Below are 26,030 nucleotides of genomic sequence, written 5' to 3'. Positions count from 1 at the left end.
CCTATAAATACCAATTAAGTCCATCTTGTTTAATGTATCATTTAACGCTTGTGTTTCCTTATTTATTTTCATTTTGGATTATCTGTCCATTGGTGAAAGTGGGGTGTTAAAGTCCCCTACTATGAATGTGTTACTGTCGATTTCCCCTTTTATGGCTGTTATTATTTGCCTTATATATTGAGGTGCTCCTAGGTTGGGTGCATAAATATTTACTATTATTATAACTTCTTCTTGGATCAATCCCTTGATCATTATGTAGTGTCCTTCTTTGTCTCTTGTAATAGTTTTATTTTAAAGTCTATTTTGTCTGATATGAGAATTGCTACTCCAGCTTTCTTTTGGTTTCCATTTGCATGGAATATCTTTTTCCATCCCCTCACTTTCAGTCTGCATGTGTCTCCAGGTCTGAAGTGGGTCTCTTGTAGACAGCATATATATGGGTCTTGTTTTTGTATCCATTCAGCCAGTCTGTGTCTTTTGGTGGGAGCATTTAATCCATTTACATTTAAGGTAATTATCGATATGTATGTTCCTATTCCAATTTTCTTAATTGTTTTGGGTTTGTAATTTTAGATCTTTTCCTTCTCTTGTGTTCCTTGCCTAGAGAAGATCCTTTAGCATTTGTTGTAAAGCTGGTTTGGTGGTGCTGAAGTCTCTCAGCTTTTCCTTGTCTATAAAGCCTTTAATTTCTCCATCAAATCTGAATGAGATCATTGCTGGGTAATCTTGGTTGTAGGTTTTTCTCCTTCATCACTTTAAATATGTCCTGCCAGGCCCTTCTGGCTTGCAGAGTTTCTGCTGAAAGATCAGCTGTTAACCTTATGCGGATTCCCTTGTGTGTTGTTTGTTGTTTTTCTCTTTCTGCTTTTAATATGTTTTCTTTGTATTTAATTTTTGACAGTTTGATTAATATGTGTCTTGGCGTGTTTCTCCTTGGATTTTTCCTGTATGGGACTCTCTGTGCTTCCTGGACTTGATTAACTATTTCCTTTCCCATATTAGGGAAGTTTTCAACTATAATCTCTTCAAATATTTTCTCAGTCCCTTTCTTTTTCTCTTCTTCTCCTGGAACCCCTATAATTCAAATGTTGGTCCATTTAATGTTGTCCCAGAGGTCTCTGAGACTGTCCTCAGTTCTTTTCATTCTTTTTTCTTTATTCTGCTCTGCAGTAGTTATTTCCACTATATTATCTTCCAGGTCACTTACCATTCTTCTGTCTCAGTTATTCTGCTATTGATCCCTTCTAGAGTATTTTAAATTTCATTTATTGTGTTGCTCATCATTGCTTGTTTCATCTTTAGATCTTCTAGGTCCTTGTTAAATGTTTCTTGCATTTTCTCTATTCTATTTCCAAGATTTTGGATCATCTTTACTATCATTATTCTGAATTCTTTTTCAGGTAGACTGCGTATTTCCTGTTCATTTGTTAGGTCTGGTGGGTTTTTATCTTGCTCCTTCATTTGCTGTGTGTTTTTCTGTCTTCTCATTTTGCTTATCTTATTATGTTTGGGGTCCCCAATTTGCAGGCTGCAGGTTCGTATTTCCCGTTCTTTTTGGTGTCTGTCCCCAGTGGCTAAAGTTGTTTCAGTGGGTTGTGTAGGCTTCCTGGTGGAGGGGACTAGTGCCTGTGTTCTGGTGGATGAGGCTGGATCTTGTCTTTCTGGTGGGCAGGTCCATGTCTGGTGGTGTGTTTTGGGGTATCTGTGGACTTATTATGATTTTAAGCAGCCTCTCTGCTAATGGGTGGGGTTGTGTTCCTGTCTTGCTAGTTGTTTGGCATAGGGTGTCCAGCACTGTAGCTTGCTGGTCATTGAGTGAAGCTGGGTGTTGGTGTTGAGGTGGATATCTCTGGGAGATTTTCGCCTTTTGATATTACGTGGAGCTGGGAGTTCTCTTGTGGGCCAGTGTCCTGAAGTTGGCTCTCTGACCTCAGAGGCACAGCAGTGACCCCTGGTTGCAGCACCAAGAGCCTTTCATCCCCACAGCTCAGAATAAAAGGGAGAAAAAGTAGAAAGAAAAGAGAGAGAGAGAGAGAGAGAGAGAAAGAGAGAGAGAGGGAGAGAGAGAAAGAGAAAGAAAGAAAGAGAAAGAGAAAGAAAGAAAGAAAGAGAGAGGTAGAGAGAGGAAGGAAGGAAGGAAGAAAGGAAGGAAGGAAGAAAGAAAGAGGATAAAATAAAATAAGATATAATAAAATAAAGTTATTAAAATGAAAAATAATTATTAACAAAATTTTTTTTTAAGTAAAAAAAAAAAAAAAAACAGATGGATAGAACCTTAGGACAAATGGTGAAAGCAAAGCTATACAGACAAAATCTCACACAGAAGCATACACATACACACTCACAAAAAGAGGAAAAGGGGAAAAAATCATAAATCTTGCTCTCAGAGTCCACCTCCCGAATTTGGGATGATTCGTTGTCTATTCAGGTATTCCACTGATGCAGGGTACATCATGTTGATTGTGGAGCTTTAATCTGCTGCTTCTGAGGCTGCTGGGAGGGATTTTCTTTTCTCTTCTTTGTTCTCACAGCTCCCAGGGGCTCAGCTTTGGATTTGGCCCCGCCTCTGCGTGTAGGTCGCCGCAGGGTGTCTGTTCTTCGCTCAGACGGGACGGGGTTAAAGGAGCCGCTGATTCTGGGGCTCTGGCTCACTCAGGTCGGGGGGAGGGAGGGGTACGGAGTGCAGCGGCAGAGGCCAGCGTGATGTTGCACCAGCCTGAGGTGCACCGTCCATTCTCCCGGGGAAGTTGTCCCTGGATTCCGGGACCCTGGCAGTGGCGGGCTGCACAGGCTCCCCGGAAGGTAGGTGTGGAGAGTGACCTGTGCTCGCACACAGGCTTCTTGGTGGCTGCAGCAGCAGCCTTAGCGTCTCATGCACGTCTCTGTGGTCCGCGCTGTTAGCCGCGGCTTGCGCCTGCCTCTGGAGCTCCTTTAAGCGGTGCTATTAATCCCGTTCCGTGGCGCACTAGGAAACAAAGAGGGAAGAAAAAGTCTCTTGCCTCTTCGGCAGCTCCAGACTTTTCCCCGGACTCCCTCCTGGCTAGCCGTGGTGCACTAACCCCTTCAGGCTGTGTTCACGCCACCAACCCCAGTCCTCTCCCTGGGATCCGACCTCTGAAGCGTGAGCCTCAGCTCCCAGCCCTGCCCGCCCCGGCGGGTGAGCAGACAAGCCTCTCGGGCTGGTGAGTGCTGGTTGGCACCTGATCCTCTGTGCGGGAATCTCTCCACTTTGCCCTCTGCACCCCTGTTGCTGTGCTCTCCTCCGTGGCTCCGAAGCTTTCCCCCTCCGCCACCCGCAGTCTCCGGCCGCGAAGGGGTTTCCTAGTGTGTGGAAACCTTTCCTCCTTCACAGCTCCCTCCCACTGGTGCAGGTCCCATCCCTATTCTTTTGGCTCTTTATTCTTTTTTCTTTTGCCCTACCCAGGTACGTGGGGAGTTTCTTGCCTTTTGGGAGGTCTGAATTCTTCTGCCAGCGTTTAGTAGGTGTTCTGTAGGAGTTGTTCCATGTGTAGATGTATTTCTAGTGTATCTGTGGGGAGGAAGGTGATCTCCTTGTCTTACTCTTCCACCATCTTCCCCCTCTCCCTATCCTGACATATTTTGACTGAAAGGAGATCATTTCATCTTTTTCTCTAATATTTTTTTAACTGAAGTTGAATCTAATTTTCAAATGCAAAAATCTCATAAATGACTTTAGTTAACAAAAATGAGATATTTCATAAGACACATGTTAATGGAAAGCCCTGTATCCTGTATGATTAATTTATAGTTAAAAGATGGAGTTGAGAATTTTATATTCTTTCCCACCTTTCCAAATGTTAGAATTTTTTCTTAGTGTCAAAACAGCCTAAATTACATAAATCTTTTTGTGGTAAAAATCTTAATTAGATAATTATTTTCCTAATTTCTGAACACAGTCATAAACATATAGTTTCAAAATAAGACGTGTGACATTTATCTAGTTTTATACTTTACTAATATTTATTTTTAAAATCAATAAGGTAAAGACATTCTTCTCTGGAAATAAGTAAAATGCAGTGGACCATGCAAATATCTACACATCAAATACATAAGATTTGATATTATTTTCCAAGTGAAATCTTTGCATAGAGCACAATGGAGAAGCTGAACTTACATTAATTTCTTATAATTAATATATTTATAAATATTTTAAAAATATTTAATACATGCTAGAATCAAATATTTTATGCATATTATGCAAAAGAAGTCTTTTCATAAAAAGTATCATTTTTCATTTGAAATGAAATGCTAAGAATTCAAACAGCTTTCTCCCTCAACTATATTTAAGATCTTGTTAAAAGATATCTTAACCTTAGTCTGTTATATTGATTTCTAAGCCATTAAAATTGCCCTCTTCTCATCAGCTACTTTAGACTTGAGAAATTTCAAATTAAATGAAAATATTATTAAATCCCTTTTCCACAGAGAACAAATAATCCCTAAGTGCATCATTCAATGATGAATCTGAATAATGCACAGTAAGTTTAAGTATTGATAAGTGAATTCACATCTTGAGGAAAGTATTCTCATTCAGGCTGAAATGAATTCTTCAGCTAAGTGAAGAGCATTTTTCTCAATAGAAATTTCATTGAAAATATATATAGATAGGTAGATAGATATTTAAATATTCAAAATGTTCACATGACTGTTCTCCTTCTTTACCAAAGATGACAACTTTCTCATCTTAGGTATTCTTTAGCAATTATGTTCACCTCACAGTGTTCATGTTAAAATCATAGCTCAAACACACTGTGCTTCCTTTTAGGCATACCCAGATTGTTGTGAAATTGCTCTTCTCAATTGTGCTTGTGGTTCAGAGAATTAAGATTATCTTTTAATAAAACTTAAATTTAAAGAAAAGAGATTAATATTGTAAAATGGCCTGATTTTTCAAATGGAGTATAAAAAAAAAAAAGTGCTGTGACCTTCCCTTTTATTTCTGTATTTAACTTTTAAAATGTATTTCTGAAGTAGTTTTATTTCTGTTTACTCAAAACGAAATGGATTAAATGTGAAACTAACAAATATTTACTTTTTAAAATTGTGTAAAGATCGGGAGAAGAGGCTTCCAGTGTGTCTCGAGTAAATGAAATCTGTTACATTTTGAAAGAGAACTTCACAGAATTTAAAATTTTATATTTTATTTTCAGATGTAAAATATTTAAAGGAAGAAGATGCAAATCGCAAGACTTTCACGGTCAGCAGCACACTGGACTTCCGAGTGGACCGAAGCGACGATGGCGTGGCGGTCATCTGCAGAGTAGACCATGAATCTCTCAATGCCACCCCTCAGGTGGCCATGCAGGTGCTAGAAATACACTGTAAGTAAACGCTACTCCATAACTCTTTATTTGACGCCAAATCTCTGCATCTACATTTAAAATCATTTCAAAAATTTTCTGAAGTTACAGAAAATGTGCAGCAAAATCTATAGCCAAATGAAGTAAAACTGACCTCATTAGTATTAATCACATTCAAAGGAAAGGAGTCCTTGCTTGATTATCATTCTTGACAAGGAAGAAAAAGAAAGAAGATATCAGAAGGTTAAAACTCCTAATTATCTTCCAAATTTTGGGCAGGAAGAGCAGTAATTTTGGCAGAATCAGTGAGAAGTGGAAATCTGAAAAAGCCTTGATGAACTTTCTAAATGTAATGTTATTATATGCAAACGTGGCTTACCATCTGTTCTTTTAAAATTATACTATTTTTTTTCTATTTTTTAAAATATGCTAAGTCTTTATGAACACTGGGGCATATCTGTTATGTTTTCTTTATCAACATCATTATTGTTCACAATTGATGAGAACATAAATTGGATGACTCCAGTGAGCCCGGGCAGTGCTGAATGCTTTGCTGGCATTATCTCAACTCATGTTATCTCAAGTTAGGGCATCAGCATAATAGCCTGATGAATAGTTACTGCTCTCTTTACTTGCAATTTATGGATAAGAACACTGAAGATTATAGTGGTTGAGTCACTTGGCCAAGTTCACACAACTAGCAAATGGTCGACTTATAATCATGATGCTTTCGTATTTAGCAATGTCCTTGGGATATAGCAGGTGATCTATAAATATTTATCAAAATGAAAATGAATGAATTGAAATATGTAACAAAGTTGAAAAGAGTAGAGTACAAAGAATTTTATTTCTGAATCCTATTACTTGTCTTTTTCCAATATTAGAGATTTTTTTGTTGAGTTTGTTATCTGTGATAAATTATAGTTCAAGTTTATATTTGTGTGTGTGATGCGAAATTACATTGAACCTTAAAATGTTAACTCTACATATTAGTCTTCTAATATGCCTCATTGTAGTCTGTTTTCATTTATTTGTTCAACAAGAATGTATTGAGTACCTACTATGAAACAGGCATTCTTTTGGGCACTGGGGTTACAGAGGTGACCAAAAAAGGACAACTTTAACAAAACAAACTGAGATTGTCTCCAAGTGTCAAAATCACCACTACGACCAAAGCAACAAACTCCAGTTCGCTTATAATATCCATTCTAGGTGGGAGTGACTGAAAATCAAAATTAATAAATACAACATATAGGGGCTTCCCTGGTGGCGCAGTGGTTGAGAGTCCGGGAAGATCCCACATGCCGCGGAGCGACTGGGCCCGTGAGCCATGGCCGCTGAGCCTGCGCATCTGGAGCCTGTGCTCCGCAACGGGAGAGGCCACAACAGTGAGAGGCCCGCATACCACAATAAATAAATAAATAAATACAACATATAGCATGCTATGTATTAAGTCTGTAGGAAAAAAATAAAGCAGGGCGGTGATAAGGAGTGAAGTTAGAATGGAAGTCAAGGATAGTGAATGTGTGTGTGTGTATTAACATATATATATATAATGCATTTATATATAAATATATATTTTATCACATATAGTATCACATTAAATTATATCATTACATACTATATAATAATATTACATAATATATCATTTAAATATATTATAATGTTATATTTATATGAATATATTATACAATACATTACTTATACTTTAATATATTACATTATATATAAATATATTTAAATAAATAATATTTTAACTAAATTAATATGTTTAAATATTCGAACAAAATATGTACATACAATTCACTGGGAAGAACAAGTACAAAGGCCCTGAGATAGGAACATGTGTGTTATTTTTATGTTTCTAGAAGCAGAAAGGGTATCAGTGAGACCAGGGTAGAGTGGAAAGTAGAGAGTATCATGAGAAAAGATCAGAGAAGTACCAGGAGTACCATTCTTTTCTTTTTACTTTTTAATAGAGAAAATATCAATCAGATCATTATTTTTTAATTATTTGTTATATTTTAATTATTCTTAGTTTAGTAGTTATTAAATTATTAAAATTTTAAGAATACTTTCAATTATATTAGAATAGTTTCATTAATTTCCTTCCTGTTCTTATTGAGGCAAATTTGAAGACAAACATATTTTAGAGCCCAAACTGAGATTATTTCCAAATTTCAACATTTATTTGCAGTGAGAACTTGCAACAATTACTGAAACTGCTTGAGCTTTGATTATAAACTAGAGAATTAATTTCTGTGAGGTCCAAACTAGACAAGTTTATGGCATTCAGTAAGCCTTCAATAAATATCAACTGTCTTCTTTCTTAGTTGGTTTGATCTCGGGTGGCTTTGGCCTGCAGTGGCTTGAAGCAGGATTTTGGTTCCTGGCTAGAGATTGAGGTCAGTCAATGGCAGTGAGAGCGCTGAATCCTAGCCACCAGACCACCAGAGACTAGTGACCAGTGACAAGGCCCTGGCCCTTCAGCTGTGTAGAAATGAATTTCCACAGAGATGGAAAGTAGTGAAGCAAGTAAAGTATTTATTAGGAGGAAAAAGAGTACAGTACATGTGGATGAACACATGGGTGGACTCAGAGAGTCATGCCATCATGGTAGTTTGAATCACTTTTATGGGGCGTTTCTTCTGGGTTTCCTTTGACCAGTCATCTTGCTTTGCCTAGTTCTGCGTCTGTATTTGGTATATCTTAGGGTCCTCCTGTGTGCATGCGCATCTCTTAGCCAAGATGGATTCTAGCGAAGAGGCCTATGGGTAGTTGACATCACTTACTATGGGTGGCACCTCCTCCCTTTTTGACCTCCAGGGAGCCTTTCTGCACATGTGTAGTCGGGGAGGTCTCCTTGATTTCGAGTATGAGGAATATGTGGTCTTTTATCTGGGCAGGGCCCAGCCTCTTCTCTCGATTGTCCTTCTATTGATATTTTGGAGTTTCTGTCCACAGAGAACAAAATCCAGCTGCTGACCCTGGGGCCCATCTATCTCGTGCCTCAGGTTCAGGCTGCTATAACAAAAACACCATAGACTGGGTGGTTTATAAGCAACAGAAATTTATTTCTCACTGTCTTGGGGGCCAAAAATTCAAGATCAAGGAGGAGGCACATTCAGTGTCTGGTGAGGACCCTCACTCTGGCTCATAGCTGGCCATCTTCTATGTCCACATGCAGCAGAAGGGGCTAAGGAGTCTCTGCGATCTCCTTCGTTAGGGTACTAATCCCAGTTATGATCTTCCAAAGTCCTTACCTCCTAATATTATCACATTGGGGATTAGGTTTCAGCATATGAACTTTGGGGAAACATTAACATTCAGTCTATAGCAACATTTCTTTCCTATTTCTTTTTATTTAATCAATATGTCTTTCAAATATGGAAAATTATGTAATTTGATGTGTCTAGAGGACCCAGATCACCAGCATTTTAATTTAAACTTTTTTTCACTTATATATAAAGCCAAATAAGACTGTTTAAAAATAATCTTTGATTACTAATTCAACTGTAATTTTCAATATATAATAAAAGAAAAATAATAAAAATCAAGTCATAAGGAATATTAAAGATCACCAGCCAGAGGGCCCCGGAAACCTACCAGTAGTCTAGCAAAATTGTGTTTATTTAGTTTGCTATGGCACAGAAGACAACATACCAGATGAATCTCTGGGTGTAGGGAAGAAAGAGTTAGGAGAGACTTGTTAGAGAATTTGGGTTTGTTCTAAATATTATGAAGAGGGTTCTGAATTAGATGCTTGTCAGGGTTGGGGGCAATTCAGTGATGTGTATGTTGGTAACTTTTACCTACAAAGCACAAATATTAAAACAAAATTAGATTTGCTATTATAAAGATGTGTGGTTAATCATGCTAATTTATGTAGTTGCTGAACATCTTGGTCTGTGTCCCCTTTTAGACCTGGTTATGGAATAAACTTGCCTTTTCTTATTCCACCCCACAGGCATAGAGTGGCCTTATCTGATTATTGTTTAGATTCTAGAGAATTGTTTATATCTGTTCAGCCTATTTCAGCCTAGCTATAAGATGCCAGTTGTTAGCTTCCAAAGTCATTTTCACTTTCTCGGGAGTCCAAAATGGAACTATTATAAATATATACTTTCTGAGCATTTTTAGCTGTTCACCATATTTCAGTGTGCATTATTAAGCAAACTTCATGGAGGAAGACAATTTTTATAAAGCTTTACATGAAAAATGTTATACTTGATGGCCAATTAAAAATAACAACTCATTCTATCATGGTTTAATATGTAAATGGCTAGAAGGCAGAGACCAGATCTATATAAATTATTTTTCCTAGCATTTTAGCATACCATCATTCAAGTATGTGAAGTTAATTAAAACTAACTGATAATAATACTTAATGTTCCTTTAGGGATGCAGAACATTCCCCAGGGGTGAACTGAGGAATGGAAAGTGGAGAGGGACATTTAGTACCAGTTTGCATCAAAATTAGAACAAAGTGATCAAATTGGGTGTGGTCTTCATAAACACCTAAGAATAGTGATAAAAGGATCTCAATATATATTTCCAGAGACAACAGATCATGGCTCCACATAAATGCACATTGCAGTATGTATGATGTGGAAATTCCGTGGATGCAGGTGGGGGAAAATAGAAAGAAGAATTGGAAAAGGAAAAATGTGGTTAGTCTAGAATTTATGTGACATAAATTTAGGATTCCACATGATTTTGCAATGTTCCTATTATGAGTAACTGCAAAGACTGGCCCAAATAGTGGAACAGCTTTTTGGACCCCCAGAGCAGAAGAGATGCCATTGTTTTCTGTGGTGACTGACAAGAGTAAGTATATATCCCTACAATAATGGGAAGTTATGACTACACCTGAAATAAAAATCCTGTGTTATTGTGGAAAGGCAAGTTTGATGAGAAATAAGACATAAGGGTTAAACACATAGTGCTAAGGAACATGATGAGAACAATTTGGAGGAGGAGTTATGTTTCTAGGGCTAAATGTTTTAAATCTGTTACCCTGTGATATACCGTTTAATAGGACTCAGCCTATACAATATATCACAGCAATCATTTCCTTATAAAATATTAATCTTAAATTTTAATGTCACTGTGATGGAAGAGAGTTTCTTTAAACTTGAAATTTAAGAAAATGTAGATTTTTCACTGTAAACCACAAATATTTGCAAATATCAAATAATAGGTAATAGCATACTTTGCACCTGAGCACTGGAAAAAGCTACTCTATTTTTTTTTAGATGGAAATTCTAATTCATCTTCCTATTTTTATACAAATCCCTTTAAAAGAATAATTTTTATTTGTCTGATTTAAATTTTAGATGAACAGATTGTATAAGTCAGATTTTATTTCATTCTCAGTAAGAATATTGTATCTCCACTAACAGAAAGGACTATGTACAAAACACAGAAAAGAAGAAAATAAGTGAATATTCATTTTCTATGTGTGACATTGACAAAATTACATGAAAATCAACTGTTATTGAAAAGGAAAATACAAGAGACAGATTAGTAAAATATTTCAGAGTAATGGGTGTTCTGAGAAAGCATTTTGGTACTGTGGCACTGAACTGCCAGTAAGGATAAATAAGAACGCAAATTTTAAGTGTATATGTGTTGTAAGGTACATTATATATAATCATTAAATCATGAAATCTTATGCTATCAGTAACATTTGTTTAGTATTTATTTTGTGCCATGCTTTGCCTATAAAATAAGTAACTATACATGCACATCATCAACTTTTAAAACAATACATAGTTAAAATAAATTATAGAAGAGAACCTGCTTGTGAGCCTAAACAAATTCAGTGTAAGCAACTGGTAAGAAAAAGAAAAGAAATGAAGGGAGGGAGTGACTTTGGAAGCTGCAGTGTTGAAATTGTGTGTTTTAGATGAGATCAATTAGGTTAATGACTAAAAATGAGAAATGTATTATATACCTTTAATAACCAGAACGCTCCTGGATTCATTACTATAATAATATAAAGAGTTAAATGGTCAGTTTACAGTCCCGATCTTTGCCGTCTTGAGGCTTTTATTTCCGTTCTAGTTAATGTGCAAATAAATAGTACAATTAATCCAGTCTCTCTTTAACATATTATGTTAAAAAATGTATTTCTAAAAAGATTCCTTTCTTGTTTTGCTCTTTTAGACGGAATTACTTTGTGCCTAGAGGAACTGAATTCTTGACTATACATGTCTACTACTTTTCTGGACCATCTAATGTACTTTATCAGTCTACCTTTGGTTCTACTTGTTTCAATAAAATAGAGTAAAAAATAAAATTCTGTGTATAACAGAAGAGATTCAATACAGATGGGTTTGGAGGCTTCTTATTATTTTGTTTATAACTTCATTTCCACTATAGATATACATGATACAGAACAGAAATATTTTCAAATGTAGGCAGAAATTCTTCATTAAGTGCAGATTTTGGCATTTGTCCTTTTTAATTTATAAAAGATAATTAATTCCCACCTACTCAATCCTCCCTACACAAACCTGCATACCTCTTTAGCCCAGGTCTTCTAAATTGTCCTGTGTTAGTTGTATCAACTATGCTTCCACTACTTTTCTATTTATTATAGAAAGCACTTGATTAAATTTTTCAGGCCATATTACACATAAAGGTGAATGTTACAAGTTGCATTTTAAAATAACATATCTCACTCATCTGGCATCTCACTTGTAAAATGCTGATTTTCTAATTATTTTGTCTACCACAAATTTTCTATGGTCCAGAGGCACAGAATATAAAAGGAACCAGGAAAGGTGAAATGAAAACTATCTTTAGATTAAATTTTCCAAATTAAAATAAATATTCTTTTAGGTAACAAAATGCCACATTTATATATGAGGATGCCTTGGAAATATTTTTAATAGAGCCCAAAATATTTTGCAAAGCTCGTGAAATGTGTACATGCTAGAATCATGAAGTGATCTATGTCGCTTCACAAAAAATACATTTAACTACATTAAGAAAGGTGGCCTAATGTACAACCTCTACTTGAGATCCCAACCTCTATTTTTCAACTTTTTCAAGGAAGATACATTCATTTATTATATTACCCATAGTAATGTATTACTGGCACATGTTGGTCATGAGTTAATTTGTCTTCTTTTATATATGATAAGAATGTTTTATTTAGTCCTTGCAGTATCAAAATATTAAAAGTAATTGGATCACCAAATATTTGAAGTGATCTAAGGGCAGAGATTAAAAATGTTACTGTAAAGTTTGTATTATTAATAGAAATAACATTTTTTGTGTTATTAAAGCCCAGTGAAGAAGAGTGTATATGTTTGTGAGTAGATTCTCAAGTTTAAAAATTAAGAAATTCATAGATTAAAATAATATACTCTCAAGTGGTCTTTCTTAATCAAGTTTATAAAATCTGTATTTATGAAACTTTTTAGAAGTTTTAACATTATCTTAAGCATGCAAATTAATTTCACAAAAAGACAGTCAAAAATAGTCCCCAAATGATGTGATCTATATATAGTACAGATGTCAATGTACCTTTTGAAGATAATTTTGAGTCATTTTAATAGAAAATAAAAATGGGATAATCAAATGAGACAAATGATTTTGGCAAGTAAAACCTAATATTGAGAAAATAAACATAAATTATTACTATCTAGTATTTTAAACTTTCAATTTAAAAACTAATTCCATTTTATAAATCTATTTTTAAAAGATAGTTAAAAGCTGATTTTTTTCAGAGAGACTGCATATTTAATGTCCCAATACTTTCAGATTGTTCTAGTTTTACTTTCTGAATGAACTATAATACACACACACACACACACACACACACACACATTTTTCTAAGAGAAAAACATATGGTTAGAAAACTACTGTAATCAATTGATATATTAAACTTTATTGTATTAGCTCTTAATATATCAGCAAAGATTGTCTTTACTATTTACGATCTGGGTTCAATAGACTTTTTTTTTTTAATCAATAGGGTTTATTTTTTAGAGCAGTTTTTAGTTAACAGAAAAATTGATCAGAAAGCACAGAGGTCCCAAATACACTCTTATCCCACTCCCTCACAGTTTCTCCTATTATTAACGTTTTGCATTATTGTGGTATATCTTGTACAATTGATGAACTAATATTGATAGATTATTGTTAACTAAAATTTATAATTTACATTAGAGTTCACTCTTTATGTTGTATAGTTCTTGACCAATGTATAATGTCATGTAGCCATAGTTACAATATCATACAAAATAATGTCACTGCCCTTAAACCCCTGTGCTTTACTTCTTGATTGCTCCTTTCCTCCCTGCAATTTCCTGACAAACATCAGTCTTTTAATTGGCTGTACAGTTTTGCCTTTTCTAGAATGTCATATAGTTGGCATTATATAGGATGTAACCTTTTCAGACAGTCCACTTTCATTTAGCAATATGCATTTAAGATTCCAATATGTCTTTCTGGGCGTATAGCACATTTCTTTTTATTGCTGTATAATATTTCACTGTCTGCATGTACCAATGTGTGTTTATCCATTCCCCTACTAAAGGATATCTTAGTTACTTCTAAATTCTGGCAATTATGAAAACAACTACTATAAATATTCATGCACAGGTTTTTGTGTAAACGTAAGTTTTCAGCTCCTTCAAGTAAAAAAGTCATTTGAATTTTAATTAAACCACATTTTAGCAAAAGACAGATAAAGTGACCATAAAAAGAAATATGTTTACCTTATACTATATATCTTATTATGGGAAGACCATGTTTACTTTGTAAGAAACTGCAAACTATCCTCTAGGGTGGCTGAATCATTCTGCATTCCCACCAGCAGTGAATGAGAGTTCCTGTTACTCCACGTCTTCATTAGCGTTTGGTGGTGTCAGTGTTTCAGATTTTGGCCACTGTAAATAGTGTATAGTGGTATCTCCTTATTGTTTTAATTTGCAATTCAATAATGACATTTGATGCTGAGCATCTTTTCATATGCTTATTTTCCATTTGTGTGTATTTGTTGAGGTGTCTGCTTAGATCTTTGGAAATTTTTTAATTTTTTTTTTATTATTATTGTTGCATTTTAAGAGGTTTTTGTGCACCTTGGATACCAATCATTTGTCAGATATGTCCCTTGCAAATACCTCCCCCCTTGTCTTTTCATTCTTTTAACAGTGATTTTTCTCAAGAGCAAACATTTAATTTTAATGGATTCTAGCTTATCAGTTTTTTTCCCAGAGATTATGCTGTTGGTGTTATATCTAAAAAGTGTAAAACCAAACTCAAGGTCACCTAGTTTTTTCCTATGTTATCTTCTAGAAGTTTTATAGTTTTGCATTTTACATTTAGATCTATGATGCATTTAGAATTAATTATTGTGAAAGATGTCAAGTCTGTGTTTAGATCCATGTCTTTGCATATGGATGACCAATTGTTCCAGTGCCATTCGTTAAAAAGACTGTCCTTTCTTCATTGAATTGCCTTTGCTCCTTCAGTAAAAGTCAGATGACTATATTTATGTAAGGTTCTTTCTGGCCTTCTATTCTGTTCCATTGATCTATTTGTTTATTTTTTCACCAATACCACACTCTCTTGATTAAGGGAGCTTTATGCTAAGTCTTCAAGTCAGGTAGTGTCAGTCCTCAGAGTTTATTTTTCATCTTCAGGAATTTTGTTCATATTTGTAAATTTGTAATTACAAATTATTATGAATTTGATTACATTTGTAATTAAGACAAATATAATCAATAAATATGTTAAACTTTATTACATTAATCCTTGGTAAGATCAGGAAAGAATGTAATTACCATTCATCACCTGGGTCTAATAGACATTTTATTCTTAGAGTTTTTGTTTTTAGGTTTTTAAGTTATTTTTTGAATAATGTGTAGATGTAATAATAAAGGAGAAAGGGATAGTGTAAAACAACTTTATTAGACTTTTAATAAGAATTTAAATATAGCAAACCTGAATTTCTATTTCATATTTTTCTGGGTTTGATGATATATCTACCCAAAATGGGCAACACGTGTATGCATGATCCTGGAACATATCCATATTGTAAATACGGAGTGCAGATTTCAAATACATTCTTAATGTGTTGTATTTATCATTGCTTCTGGTTCTTCCTGCACCTGCGTTGTCAGAATGTAATACTTTAAAAAACTTTGATGGTTCATAATTTTTTCGAAGGGAGTAAAAATATCTTTTTTCCAAAATTATAAAACATTTTCATTTTTAGATTTATAAGCACTAATTATTTTTTTTAATGAATGCTTTAATTTCTTTATCATCAAATGCCTACATTTTTCCACTTGTAAACTGTATAAATTCTTATGCGCAGAAATTTTCAAAGATGAAAGAGTATTGTCATATATTCTTCTTAGCAAAATCATGTTGCAAAATATTACGTGATGAAATTCTTCCTTTTTTTTCCTTATAAACAAATTTTTCACTTATTGATTTTTGAGTTTACTAAAATTAATCTAGAATAAGTGAAGACTTCTGTTTCACCATTTTCACTAGATTCTTAACTTCTATTTTCTCTTTGTGTTTATTGTCTTATCTAATAATTTTGAGATATCTTCCTCTGACAATTCCCTTCTTGCAATTATAATCAGAAAATGAAAGATTCTTAATTCTCAACTGAGAGCATGAAAGCTAAACAACCAACAAACAACCAAACAAAGCTACAATGATGGTGTTTTATTTCTAGACTTCTTTCCCACCACCATAAAAGAAAATGTATAACCTGAGCAACAGTGATGATTTATATAAGTAAATAGGGATCGGTAACAGTAATGATTTATATCACTCTTGCATAATCTTTCCACACTAGCACTGTCTAAAAGAAGTTACTGTGATGATGGAAATGTTCTATATCTGTCCTAAAATAGTAGCCAATAGCTAGCTACATATAGCTACTCAGAATTTGCAATGTGGATCTTCTAAGGAACTGCTGTTTAAATTTTATTTAATTTTAATCAATTTACATTTACATTTAAATAGCCACATATGACTGGTTGTTACTGTATTGGACACCACCACTCTATATGATTTAATCATACTTCCATTTTCTTATTATGTCATTCCTTTTGACATAGTTAGGAATAATTGATGAGTTAGGAATGAGTTGATAATGAGGTAATTCATAGAATGCCAAAGTAGCAAGATTTGTCATAATACAGGAAATATAATACATATAATTTCATAATATATCTTAAATTTGTAAAAGAATCCAATGTTTTTATATTATAATTGCAAGGTAGGATAATTTTAAATCTCTAGTAATATACTAAGGATAAACCTTGCATTTCTTTTTAAAAGGGAAAATTTTGTTTATATTTTCAGGAACTAGGCCAATGATTTAAATGATTATTAAGTGCAGAAAGTTTTATGCTGCCCTCCAAAATGCCTTTTCAGTTTTCTTTTATGCTGCCTAATATTTTTTAATTTGTGATTTAGTTCCTGTTGTTCTTGTTTGTTTTGTTTCGTTTTTTATTTATGGCTGTGTTGGGTCTTCGTTGCTGCACTCAGGCTTTCTCTAGTTGCAGTGAGCAGGGGTTACTCTTTGTTGCAGTGTATGGCTTCTCATTGCGGTGGCTTCTCCTGTTGCAGAGCATGAGCTGTAGGCGCGTGAGCTTCAGTAGTTGCAGCAAGCGCAGCAGTTGCAGCACAGGGGCCCTAGAGCATGCACTTCAGTAGTTGTGGCACACGGGCTCAGTAGTTGTGGCTCATGGGTTCTAGAGCACAGGCTCAATAGTTGTGGCACACGGGCTTAGCTGCTCTGTAGCATGTGGGATCTTCCTGGACCAGGGATCAAGCCTGTGTCCCCTGCATTGGCGGGTAGATTCTTAACCACTGTGCCACCAGGGAAGTATTAGTTCTTGTTTTCAGTCTAGGATGCTCACACTAGAGCCCATGAGTGGGTGGTGATCAGAGTCCATGGATTCCTTGAGATGGTGTGTAAGCTATGCCTATAGACAGATGGGCCCATACTTTAGGAGACCACAATGTTTGTTGTCACAATACAGATTAAAAACTTCTGGGGTGAAATATAAACATTTTTAACAAAATGTATTTTGAATACAACGTGACTTTGAGAATCAATATCTTATTTTTTGAAGTGCAAGGCTAGGTTGGAATCCAAGTTCCCCTATGTGACTTCATGCTAGTCACTTTAAACTTTAATTTCCTCATCTGGATACTGTACTTCTTATTCTGGGGGATGGGAGTAAGGATTAAATCAGATAATTCATTATACATGCTTGGCATTATTTTTATCATTATCATTATCAGGAAGGTAACATACCTTCTGAATGCAAAAATGTTTAGCAAACAGATGGAGGGCTATACTGTGTTCTTGGATTGGGAGAATCAATATTGTGAAAATGACTATACTACCCAAAGCAATCTACTGATTCAACACAATCCCTATAAAGTTACCAATGGCATTTTTCACAGAACTAGACAAAAATGTTTACAATTTGTATGGAAACACAAAAGACCCTGAATAGCCAAAGCAATCTTGAGAAAGAAAAATGGGACTGGAGGAACCAGGCTCCCTGACTTCAGACTATACTAGAAAACTACAATAATCAAGACAGTATGGTACTAGCAGAAAAACAGAAATATAGATCAATGGAACAGGATAGAAAGCCCAGAGATAAACCCATGCACATATGGTCACCTAATCTATGACAAAGGAGGCAAGAATATACAATGGAGATAAAACAGCCTCTTCAATAAATGGTGCTGTGAAAATTGCACAGCTACATGTAAAAAAATGAAATTAGAATACTACCTAACACCATACACAAAAATAAACTCAAAATAGATTAAAGACCTAAATGTAAGGCCAGACACTATAAAACTCTTAGAGGAAAACATAGGCAGATAACTCTTTGACATAAATCACAGCAAGATCTCTTTTGACCCACCTACTAGAGAAATGGAAATAAAAACAAAACAAAAAAAACAAATGGGACCTAATGAAACTTCAAAGCTTTTGCACAGCAAAAGAAACCATAAACAAGAAGAAAAGACAACCCTCAGAATGTGAGAAAATATTTGCAAACAAAGCAACTGACAAAGGATTAGTCTCTAAAATACACAAACAGCTCATGCAGCTCAATATAAAAAAAAAAACCCAACCCAATCAGAAAATGGGTGGAAGACCTAAATAGACATTTCTCCAAAGAAGACATACAGATGGCTAAGAGGCACATGAAAAGATGCTCAGAATGACTAATTGGTAGAGAAATGCAAATCAAAACTACAATGAGGTATCACTTCACACTGGTTAGAATGGCCATCATCAAAAAATCTAGAAACAATAAATGCTGGAGAGGGTGTGGAGAAAAGGGAACCCTCTTGCACTGTTGGTGAGAATGTAAATTGATACAACCACTATGGAGAACAGTATGGAGGTTCCTTAAAAATCTAAAAATAGAACTACCATAGGACCCAGCATATACCTAGAGAAAACCATAATTCAAAAAGGCACATGCACCCCAATATTCTTTGCAGCACTATTTACAATAGCCAAGATGTGGAAGCAACCTAAATGTCCATCAACAGAGGAATGGATAAAGAAGATGTGGTACATATATACAATGGAATATTATTCAGCCATAAAAAGGAATGAAATTGGGTCATTTGTAGAGACATGGATGGACCTAGAGTCTGTAAGTCAGAAAGAGAAAAACAAATATCGTATATTAACGCATATATGTGGAATCTAGCAAAATGGTATAGATGATCGTATTGGCAAAGCAGAAATAGAGACACAGACGTAGAGAGCAAGCGTATGGATACCAAGCTGGAAAGGGGAGGTGGGATGAATTGGGAGATGGAGATTGACATATATACACTATTGATACAATGTATAAAATAGATAACTAATGAGAACCTACTGTATAGCACAGGGGACTCTACTCAGTGCTCTGCAGTGACCTAAATGGGAAGGAAATCCAAAAAAGAGGGGATATATGTATACATATAGCTGATTCACTTTGCTGTACAGTAGAAACTAACACAACATTGTAAAGCAACTATACCCCAATGAAAATTTTTAAAAAAGTTTAGCAAACCCTTTCTTTCCTTTTTTGAGAATGCAAACAAGGAAACTATGAAATAAGTAGAAAGAATATTAAGGAGATTTTCTTTGTAGTTTTTGCCTAGGACATATACTATTCACCAACACTGATAAAAATCAAACAAAATTGGTGATATCAGGAAAATTAAAACAATTTTTAAAATATTTTTTCCTTTTCATTAACAAAATCTACAAACAAAATATCCTCATCCTAAAGGAGAAATTTCATGGAGAACTTCTTATTTTTTCATTCGAGTTTTCTCAATTTAAATATATTTCAAAATATACCAATAACTTAAGGATTATTAAATTTTTTATTGTTGATGATGGTGGTGATTGAATGATGATGATTTTGGCCTTTCTCATATTTACCAAAATTATATGTGAAGGGACATTTTAAAGATTAGATAATGTATTAAATAAAAATGAACCTGGTAGTTGACTAAATGGCTAACAAATAGGAAATACGATGTCAACTTCTACATTGTCTTATAGTTTTATGGTAAATCATTATATTTGAACTAACCTATACATCATGTATTAATGTTATATGTTTGTTAAATAAACATTAAATGCTTAAGGCATCCCATGGCAGATTTATAAAACCTAAAACAACTTTAAATGTGTTCATTTCATTGTTTATTATTTCATTTTGTGTCCCCATGCTGAATCCATTTCATGGTGCTTTTGATAAATGTTCTTTAAAAAAGCATCAAAAACATAAATAGCTTGAAAATGTTTAGAAACACGAGTTTAGTTTTTTTAATTTTTTCTTTTAAATGTTGATATGAAGGCTTTTTTCCAAAAATGAGCTTTCAGAGTGTTAAAATGTCCTATCTAATGATGAAATCTGACAAGCAGCCTTCCTGATGCCTTTTCCTAAGAAATCCATCTCCAGTGCTGAAGCCATCAACTAGTTGAATTTGTTTCTGCCCTCCCAAGCACAACTAACTCTATCAACAATATCGAATCAAAACTATGCATTTTACATCACCACTTCAGAATATTAATATAGGAGAGTTTCATTTGATAAATTCCTAAATTCTATTTATTTTATTATTTAATTATTACAAATATCTAAATTATAAATTTCTTTATTTCATAAATTTTAGTTATTCTAATAACTGGAATAAAATATTGGAGAAACAATTAATTTAAGCTAAAAAAGTAAGGATCATAAATGAGATACAGAGAAAATGCACTTAAAATAATGCACTCGAGCCTACAATTGTAGAAATTTATGAATTAGAATATAGGCAAAATGTTGATGCATTTATTATCTATATTTTTACTGCTATGTTTTCTTCTTAAGATCTTCCTAGTGGCTCAACTTTATCATAGAGACATAATTTGCTTTAAATTGCTCACTGATCCAACCAGTTTTACACACTGCCAAATATCTCCTAAAACCTGGCTCAGAGCCTGACATTCACTTGATCACAAACTTAAGATGATTTCTCATTGCCTCTAACATAATATCTGAATTCTTCAGCCTGAAATTCAAGGCTTTGAAAATACAATCCCTTATAATGTCACTCTTAGCACCCCTTTTCAGATAACGCACCCTATACTTTACAGTACTTCTAGATGTCTCATATACAGCTCACACTCGTCTCTACACCAACCCTTGTCCAACTCTTTGCCTAGGGTTCCCTTCTTTTCTTTCCCTCTAGAAAAATTCTGCCAGTTCAAATACTATGTATTGTTTGAACTTTTTTAAGTACCACTTCTCTAGGTAACTTTCTTGGTTTCTGACAAATATCTATAATCTCTTCTTCCATAACTCCCATAATATTTCATCAGAGTGCTATGTTCCTTTCAGTTTTGAATTTTGCATTATTTTGAACCATACATGATTTATCTTTCTTATTGGGACAAAATTGCTGTGGAGATATAGCACTTGAATAGTAGTAGTAAAGTATCTTGTACATATTATACATACATGTAATTTATACATATTTGTTAAATAAATAAATGATGGCCACAAGAATAATTTTTTACTAGAATTATAGGAATTTAACAGACTGTTAAAGGAAAAGTACTTGACAGTTTTGAGCATTATGAAAGAGTATTGTGAGCACTAAAAGGAAAGTGAAAGTTTCAGTTTTACTGCAAAATTACAAACAGGAAAAATAAATTAGACATCTTAGAAAAAGTCAGTCTTACGCAGAGGGAATGAATAGCAGATAGTGCTGTAGCTGAAATGGTTCTGGTTAACTCTGGGTATATCAACCCACTGCTCCTAATAAAATGTGGTAGGCCTTGAGGTATAGGCCTTGAGCTTGATTTGTAGTTTTTTTTTATTTCAGGAAAGTATCATGATGGTCTTAGAGTATTCAGCATTTCCTTCATTCTAGAAGTCCAAGCATCCCATATAGATACACACAGTTTCACAGTTCTCTAGTATTTCCTAGTCTGTTGTAACATGGAAGAGATATAGGTAATGAAGTGAGTAAATGTCAATATTTTAGAGGAGGACACTAGTGACATTTTGCCTCAGGTAGTTCTTTGTCGTGGAGGGTCTGTCTGGTGCATGGTACGATGCTCATCTGTATTCCTGGCTTCTACTCATAAGATGCCAGAGATATCACTTCTACCTCTCCCCTACACTGTAACAACTAAAAGTGTCTCCAGACATTGTCAAATGTCCTTGGGGGGCAAAATCGTCCCTAACTGAGAGCCACTATCTCAGAGTAAACTCTAAAGTGGTTTCACAAAGGTGAACTGGTGCATAATTTTCTTTAGTATTAATGTAATTAGCAAGAGATCTTTACAAGGGTGCTAAACAAATTGTTCAGAAAACTTTATGTAATACAATTGCTATAAAGAATCACAACTCTTTCATCTGTAAAATATTTAAAAGTTTCTAAATTCTCCTTGACAAAAATTTTCTGTGGGAATATTTCTTTGTTGTTCGTGGAGGAGAGGAATATGGATGAGAAGGATATATTGTAATGAATAAGATAAGAGAATATATATATATATATACATACATATATTTTTTTCTCCGGTTTTATTGATGTATAATTGAAATGTAACATTGAAGTAGCTTAAGGTGCACAACATAATTATTCAGTATATGTATCTATTGCAAAATGATTACCATAATGGTTAGTTAATATCCATCACCTCACATAATTACAATTTTTTTCTTGTGATAAGAACTTTTAAGATCTACTCTCTCAGCAACTTTTATTTATTTACTTTTTGCGGTACGCGAGCCTCTCACTGTTGTGGCCTCTCCCATTGCAGAGCACAGGCTCCGGACACGCAGGCTCAGCGGCCATGGCTCATGGGCCCAGCCGCTCCGCGGCATGTGGGATCTTCCCGGACCGGGGCACGAATCTGTGTCCACTGCATCGGCAGGCGGACTCTCAACCACTGCGCTACCAGGGAAGCCCTCTCAGCAACTTTTAAATATACACTACAGTATTATTAATTGTAGTCACCATGATGTACATTACATCCCAGAAATTATTAATCTTATTATTGTAAGTTTGTACCTTTTAACCACCTTCACCCAAAGAATATTTTCATCTGTTAGAGAGGAAAAGGATGTGAGAGGCAGATGTGAGAGAGTTAAAAAAGAAAGAAAGGGAGGGTGGGAGGTAGGAAGGAAGGGAGGGAAGGAGGAAGGAAAGGAGGGTGGAAGGAAGGAAGGAAGGAAGGAAGGAAGGGAGGAAGGAAGGAAGGGAAAGAGAAACAGGTAGACTGACAGGTTATGCATAGAACTCAGAAACATTGTCAGATATGTTTTAAAACTTGCAGATCATATAGAGCAAAAGCAACTCTTGGGCCAGGTTCCAATTCATCCAGCTGGAGAAAGAGTTGGTTTTGAAGATGAATAGAGGACACAGAGCTTATTACCAAAAGCATCAATCTCTCTTGTAGTCTAAAAGAGAACAGGAAACAAAGTTATTGAGGAGTGACTAAGGTCAGGAAAAAGAGATTCAAACTGCCTGAGGTGATTTATGATTGTGTAACTAGAGTGAGTTACTTCTCTGAGCCTCAGTTTCATGTTCTGTACGATAGGTCAACAACAGAACCTACATTATATGCTGTATGAAAGAGTTCAATGAGCCAGTGCATACAGAGCATTTACAATAATGACTTACTTGCCAAGTATTTTATCAGTGTTTATAATTATTAGAAGATAGCTGTGACAAATAAATTTGATTTTATAACACACTAGTGGTCCTAACCAGTAGTGGGGAAAAATTACAAAAAGTCATTCTTCATTCATTTATCCAACAAATATTTAACTGAAGTCTAGGAGTTATTCTAGGACTGAGGATAAACCAGTGAACAAAATAGAAATAATCTCTGCTCTGATGAGCTTACTTTTCTAAGAATATGCTAAGCACTCAGTAGCATTGTTTATGAAAACTAACACGTGAGGTTTAGGTGTTACAATGTGAAAAAGTATACTATGTTATAGTGTTTTAATGTTGCAATTCTAGTGAGACAATGGATAGAAATGAGTAATAGTACTGTGCCTTGCATGTTTTAAGACCTATAAAACTGTTAAATGAATCATTTGGGAGTGCTCATAGGAAATGATTTTTGTGGACAAATAAAATTGTCAAGATAACACTTTCCACCCAAAGATCCACATGCCATGAGCAATGCAAATCACTACTGCTTTAAGCTATAAACCATCTTTGTTCCCCCAATATATTATACACTGTGGAATGATACAGTAAACTAATATTAGATATTCATTTATAGTTGCTTCTCTTATATTAGCAATTTGGCCATCACCATCATAACAGGCTAGATGTTACTTTTATATAAGTTTAAATTTCTGTTGTATTTCTTTGATTACAGAATAAGTTTTTTTTTTTTTTATTGGTAAGATGTTGACTTAAAACTTATTTTTATTTACCTACCTACAAAACCCTTAGAGATGAATAAATATTGTTGAACCACTGACACTAAGTGTTTTCATAGCTGTGCTTGCCGATTGTCCATTAGGTGATTTAATAGTAGTTTCATCACAGATCTTTTCAGTTCTCTAAAATCTTTGTTAAAAATACGGAAAATCCATTCCCCTGTATCAATATCTTTACTTTGATTCAAATACTGAATCATTCAAATAAGATAGGAGGTGTCTTTACTTCCCAAGTTCATAAAGCTTTTAAAATTTTGAATAATAACTTTAAAAAACAATTTTTTTTTTTTTTTTTTTTTTTTTTTTTTTGCGGTACGCGGGCCTTTCACTGTTGTGGCCTCTCCCGTTGCGGAGCACAGGCTCCGGACGCGCATGCTCAGCGGCCATGGCTCACGGGCCCAGCCGCTCCGCGGCATGTGGGATCTTCCCGGACCGGGGCACGAATCCGTGTCCCCTGCATCGGCAGGCGGACTCTCAACCACTGCGCCACCAGGAAAGCCCTAATCTATCTCTTGAAAGTACTTGTGCTTCTTTATAAATTAGCCCCAGAATTTGTCAGATAAGTAAAATAAATAAACCCATACTTTTAAAAAGTGTGGGTTTTTTCCACATCTTATTAATTTTAAAGATGGACTCTAAAGAATAATATTTTTCCTACAAAAAGAAACCTTGGAGAGGAAACATGATGCTTTTAAAGTATCTGCATATTTTGCCTGTTAGTAAGTAGTGAAAAATTATTTGTAGATGAATGACCATATCCCTATTTTTATATGCTTGTGCAAAACTTCCTCATTTGCTTGCATTTTGAGAGAAATAGGAAATATTCATATAGTCATCTAATCTTTAAAGAACTCTTACAACATATCAAGTATTTTGTTAGGATCTGACAACACACAATCGAATAGGTTAAGGTCTGAGATTTTGAATGCTCAAAATCTGGTGAATGAAGCAGACATGTAAAAAAAAAAATACATATTTTACTAAGTGCAGTGTTTTATAATAGCAGTATATATCCTGAAATATTTAAATCTAATTATTTACTGTTCCCTTTCATTCATATGTGTGTATATATAGCAACATTATAAACATTACATATTATATGTTATAAATATTATACTCCTGTGTACCTAAATTTATATTCAATAAATATGATGTTGTTAAAGTTGACTTATTTGAAGACATTTTAAAACAAACATGGAAATTATTAGTTTGTAAAAATAAAAATCTGAGTTTAACATATAGGATAAAGCAAGTGTGAATTAATAGTGGTAATGATAATGCATTTTTACAAACCGCCCCTTTTCTTTTCTGTTTAATTGGTACAATATGATACATTATACTAGTAATTTAAAAACAGAATATCATCCACATCCACAAAGTACTGAAGAAAAAGAGAACAAGTGCCATTCTGTTTTGTGAAGAAGTAGAGCAAGGTGAAATGCAACTTATATTGCACCTAGACTGGAAAATAGAGAGATCATTTCCAAATCAAGTGTGGGATTACTATATAAGTAAACTTTGGTTAAAAAAATATTCCCCATCCTTTTTAATGAAAAACTACAACCAAGAAGAAAATCTACAAATAACTTATATATGGACGGGGCAAAAAAAAATGTAATTCTTAATAGTAACTTGGCAGACATGCATTGAAAGGTTTGGATATGTGGTATTTACTTTCTGACTCCTATTCACATCTGGATTAGTAAAAATATTAATAGAATAATATATG

The 26,030-nt window shown here is 34.4% G+C and overlaps 1 protein-coding gene across 4 annotated transcripts in view; it reads left to right on the top strand.

Annotated features, from left to right (window-relative positions):
* CADM2 (cell adhesion molecule 2) overlaps nucleotides 1-26,030 on the top strand; it is a 1,069,757-nt gene that overhangs the window by 931,706 nt on the left and 112,021 nt on the right. For all 4 annotated transcript variants that reach the window (XM_067739196.1, XM_067739197.1, XM_067739195.1 and 1 more), the window contains one exon: nucleotides 5,172-5,342. In XM_067739196.1, the coding sequence (XP_067595297.1) occupies nucleotides 5,172-5,342 (171 nt within the window). The remainder of the gene's footprint in view (nucleotides 1-5,171; nucleotides 5,343-26,030) is intronic.

This window comes from Pseudorca crassidens, chromosome 5, assembly GCF_039906515.1.
Source record: "Pseudorca crassidens isolate mPseCra1 chromosome 5, mPseCra1.hap1, whole genome shotgun sequence".
In the NCBI taxonomy this organism is placed as follows: Eukaryota; Metazoa; Chordata; class Mammalia; order Artiodactyla; family Delphinidae; genus Pseudorca; species Pseudorca crassidens.
Note: the sequence above shows the minus strand (reverse complement) of the source record. Positions and strands in the feature narration are given on the sequence as shown.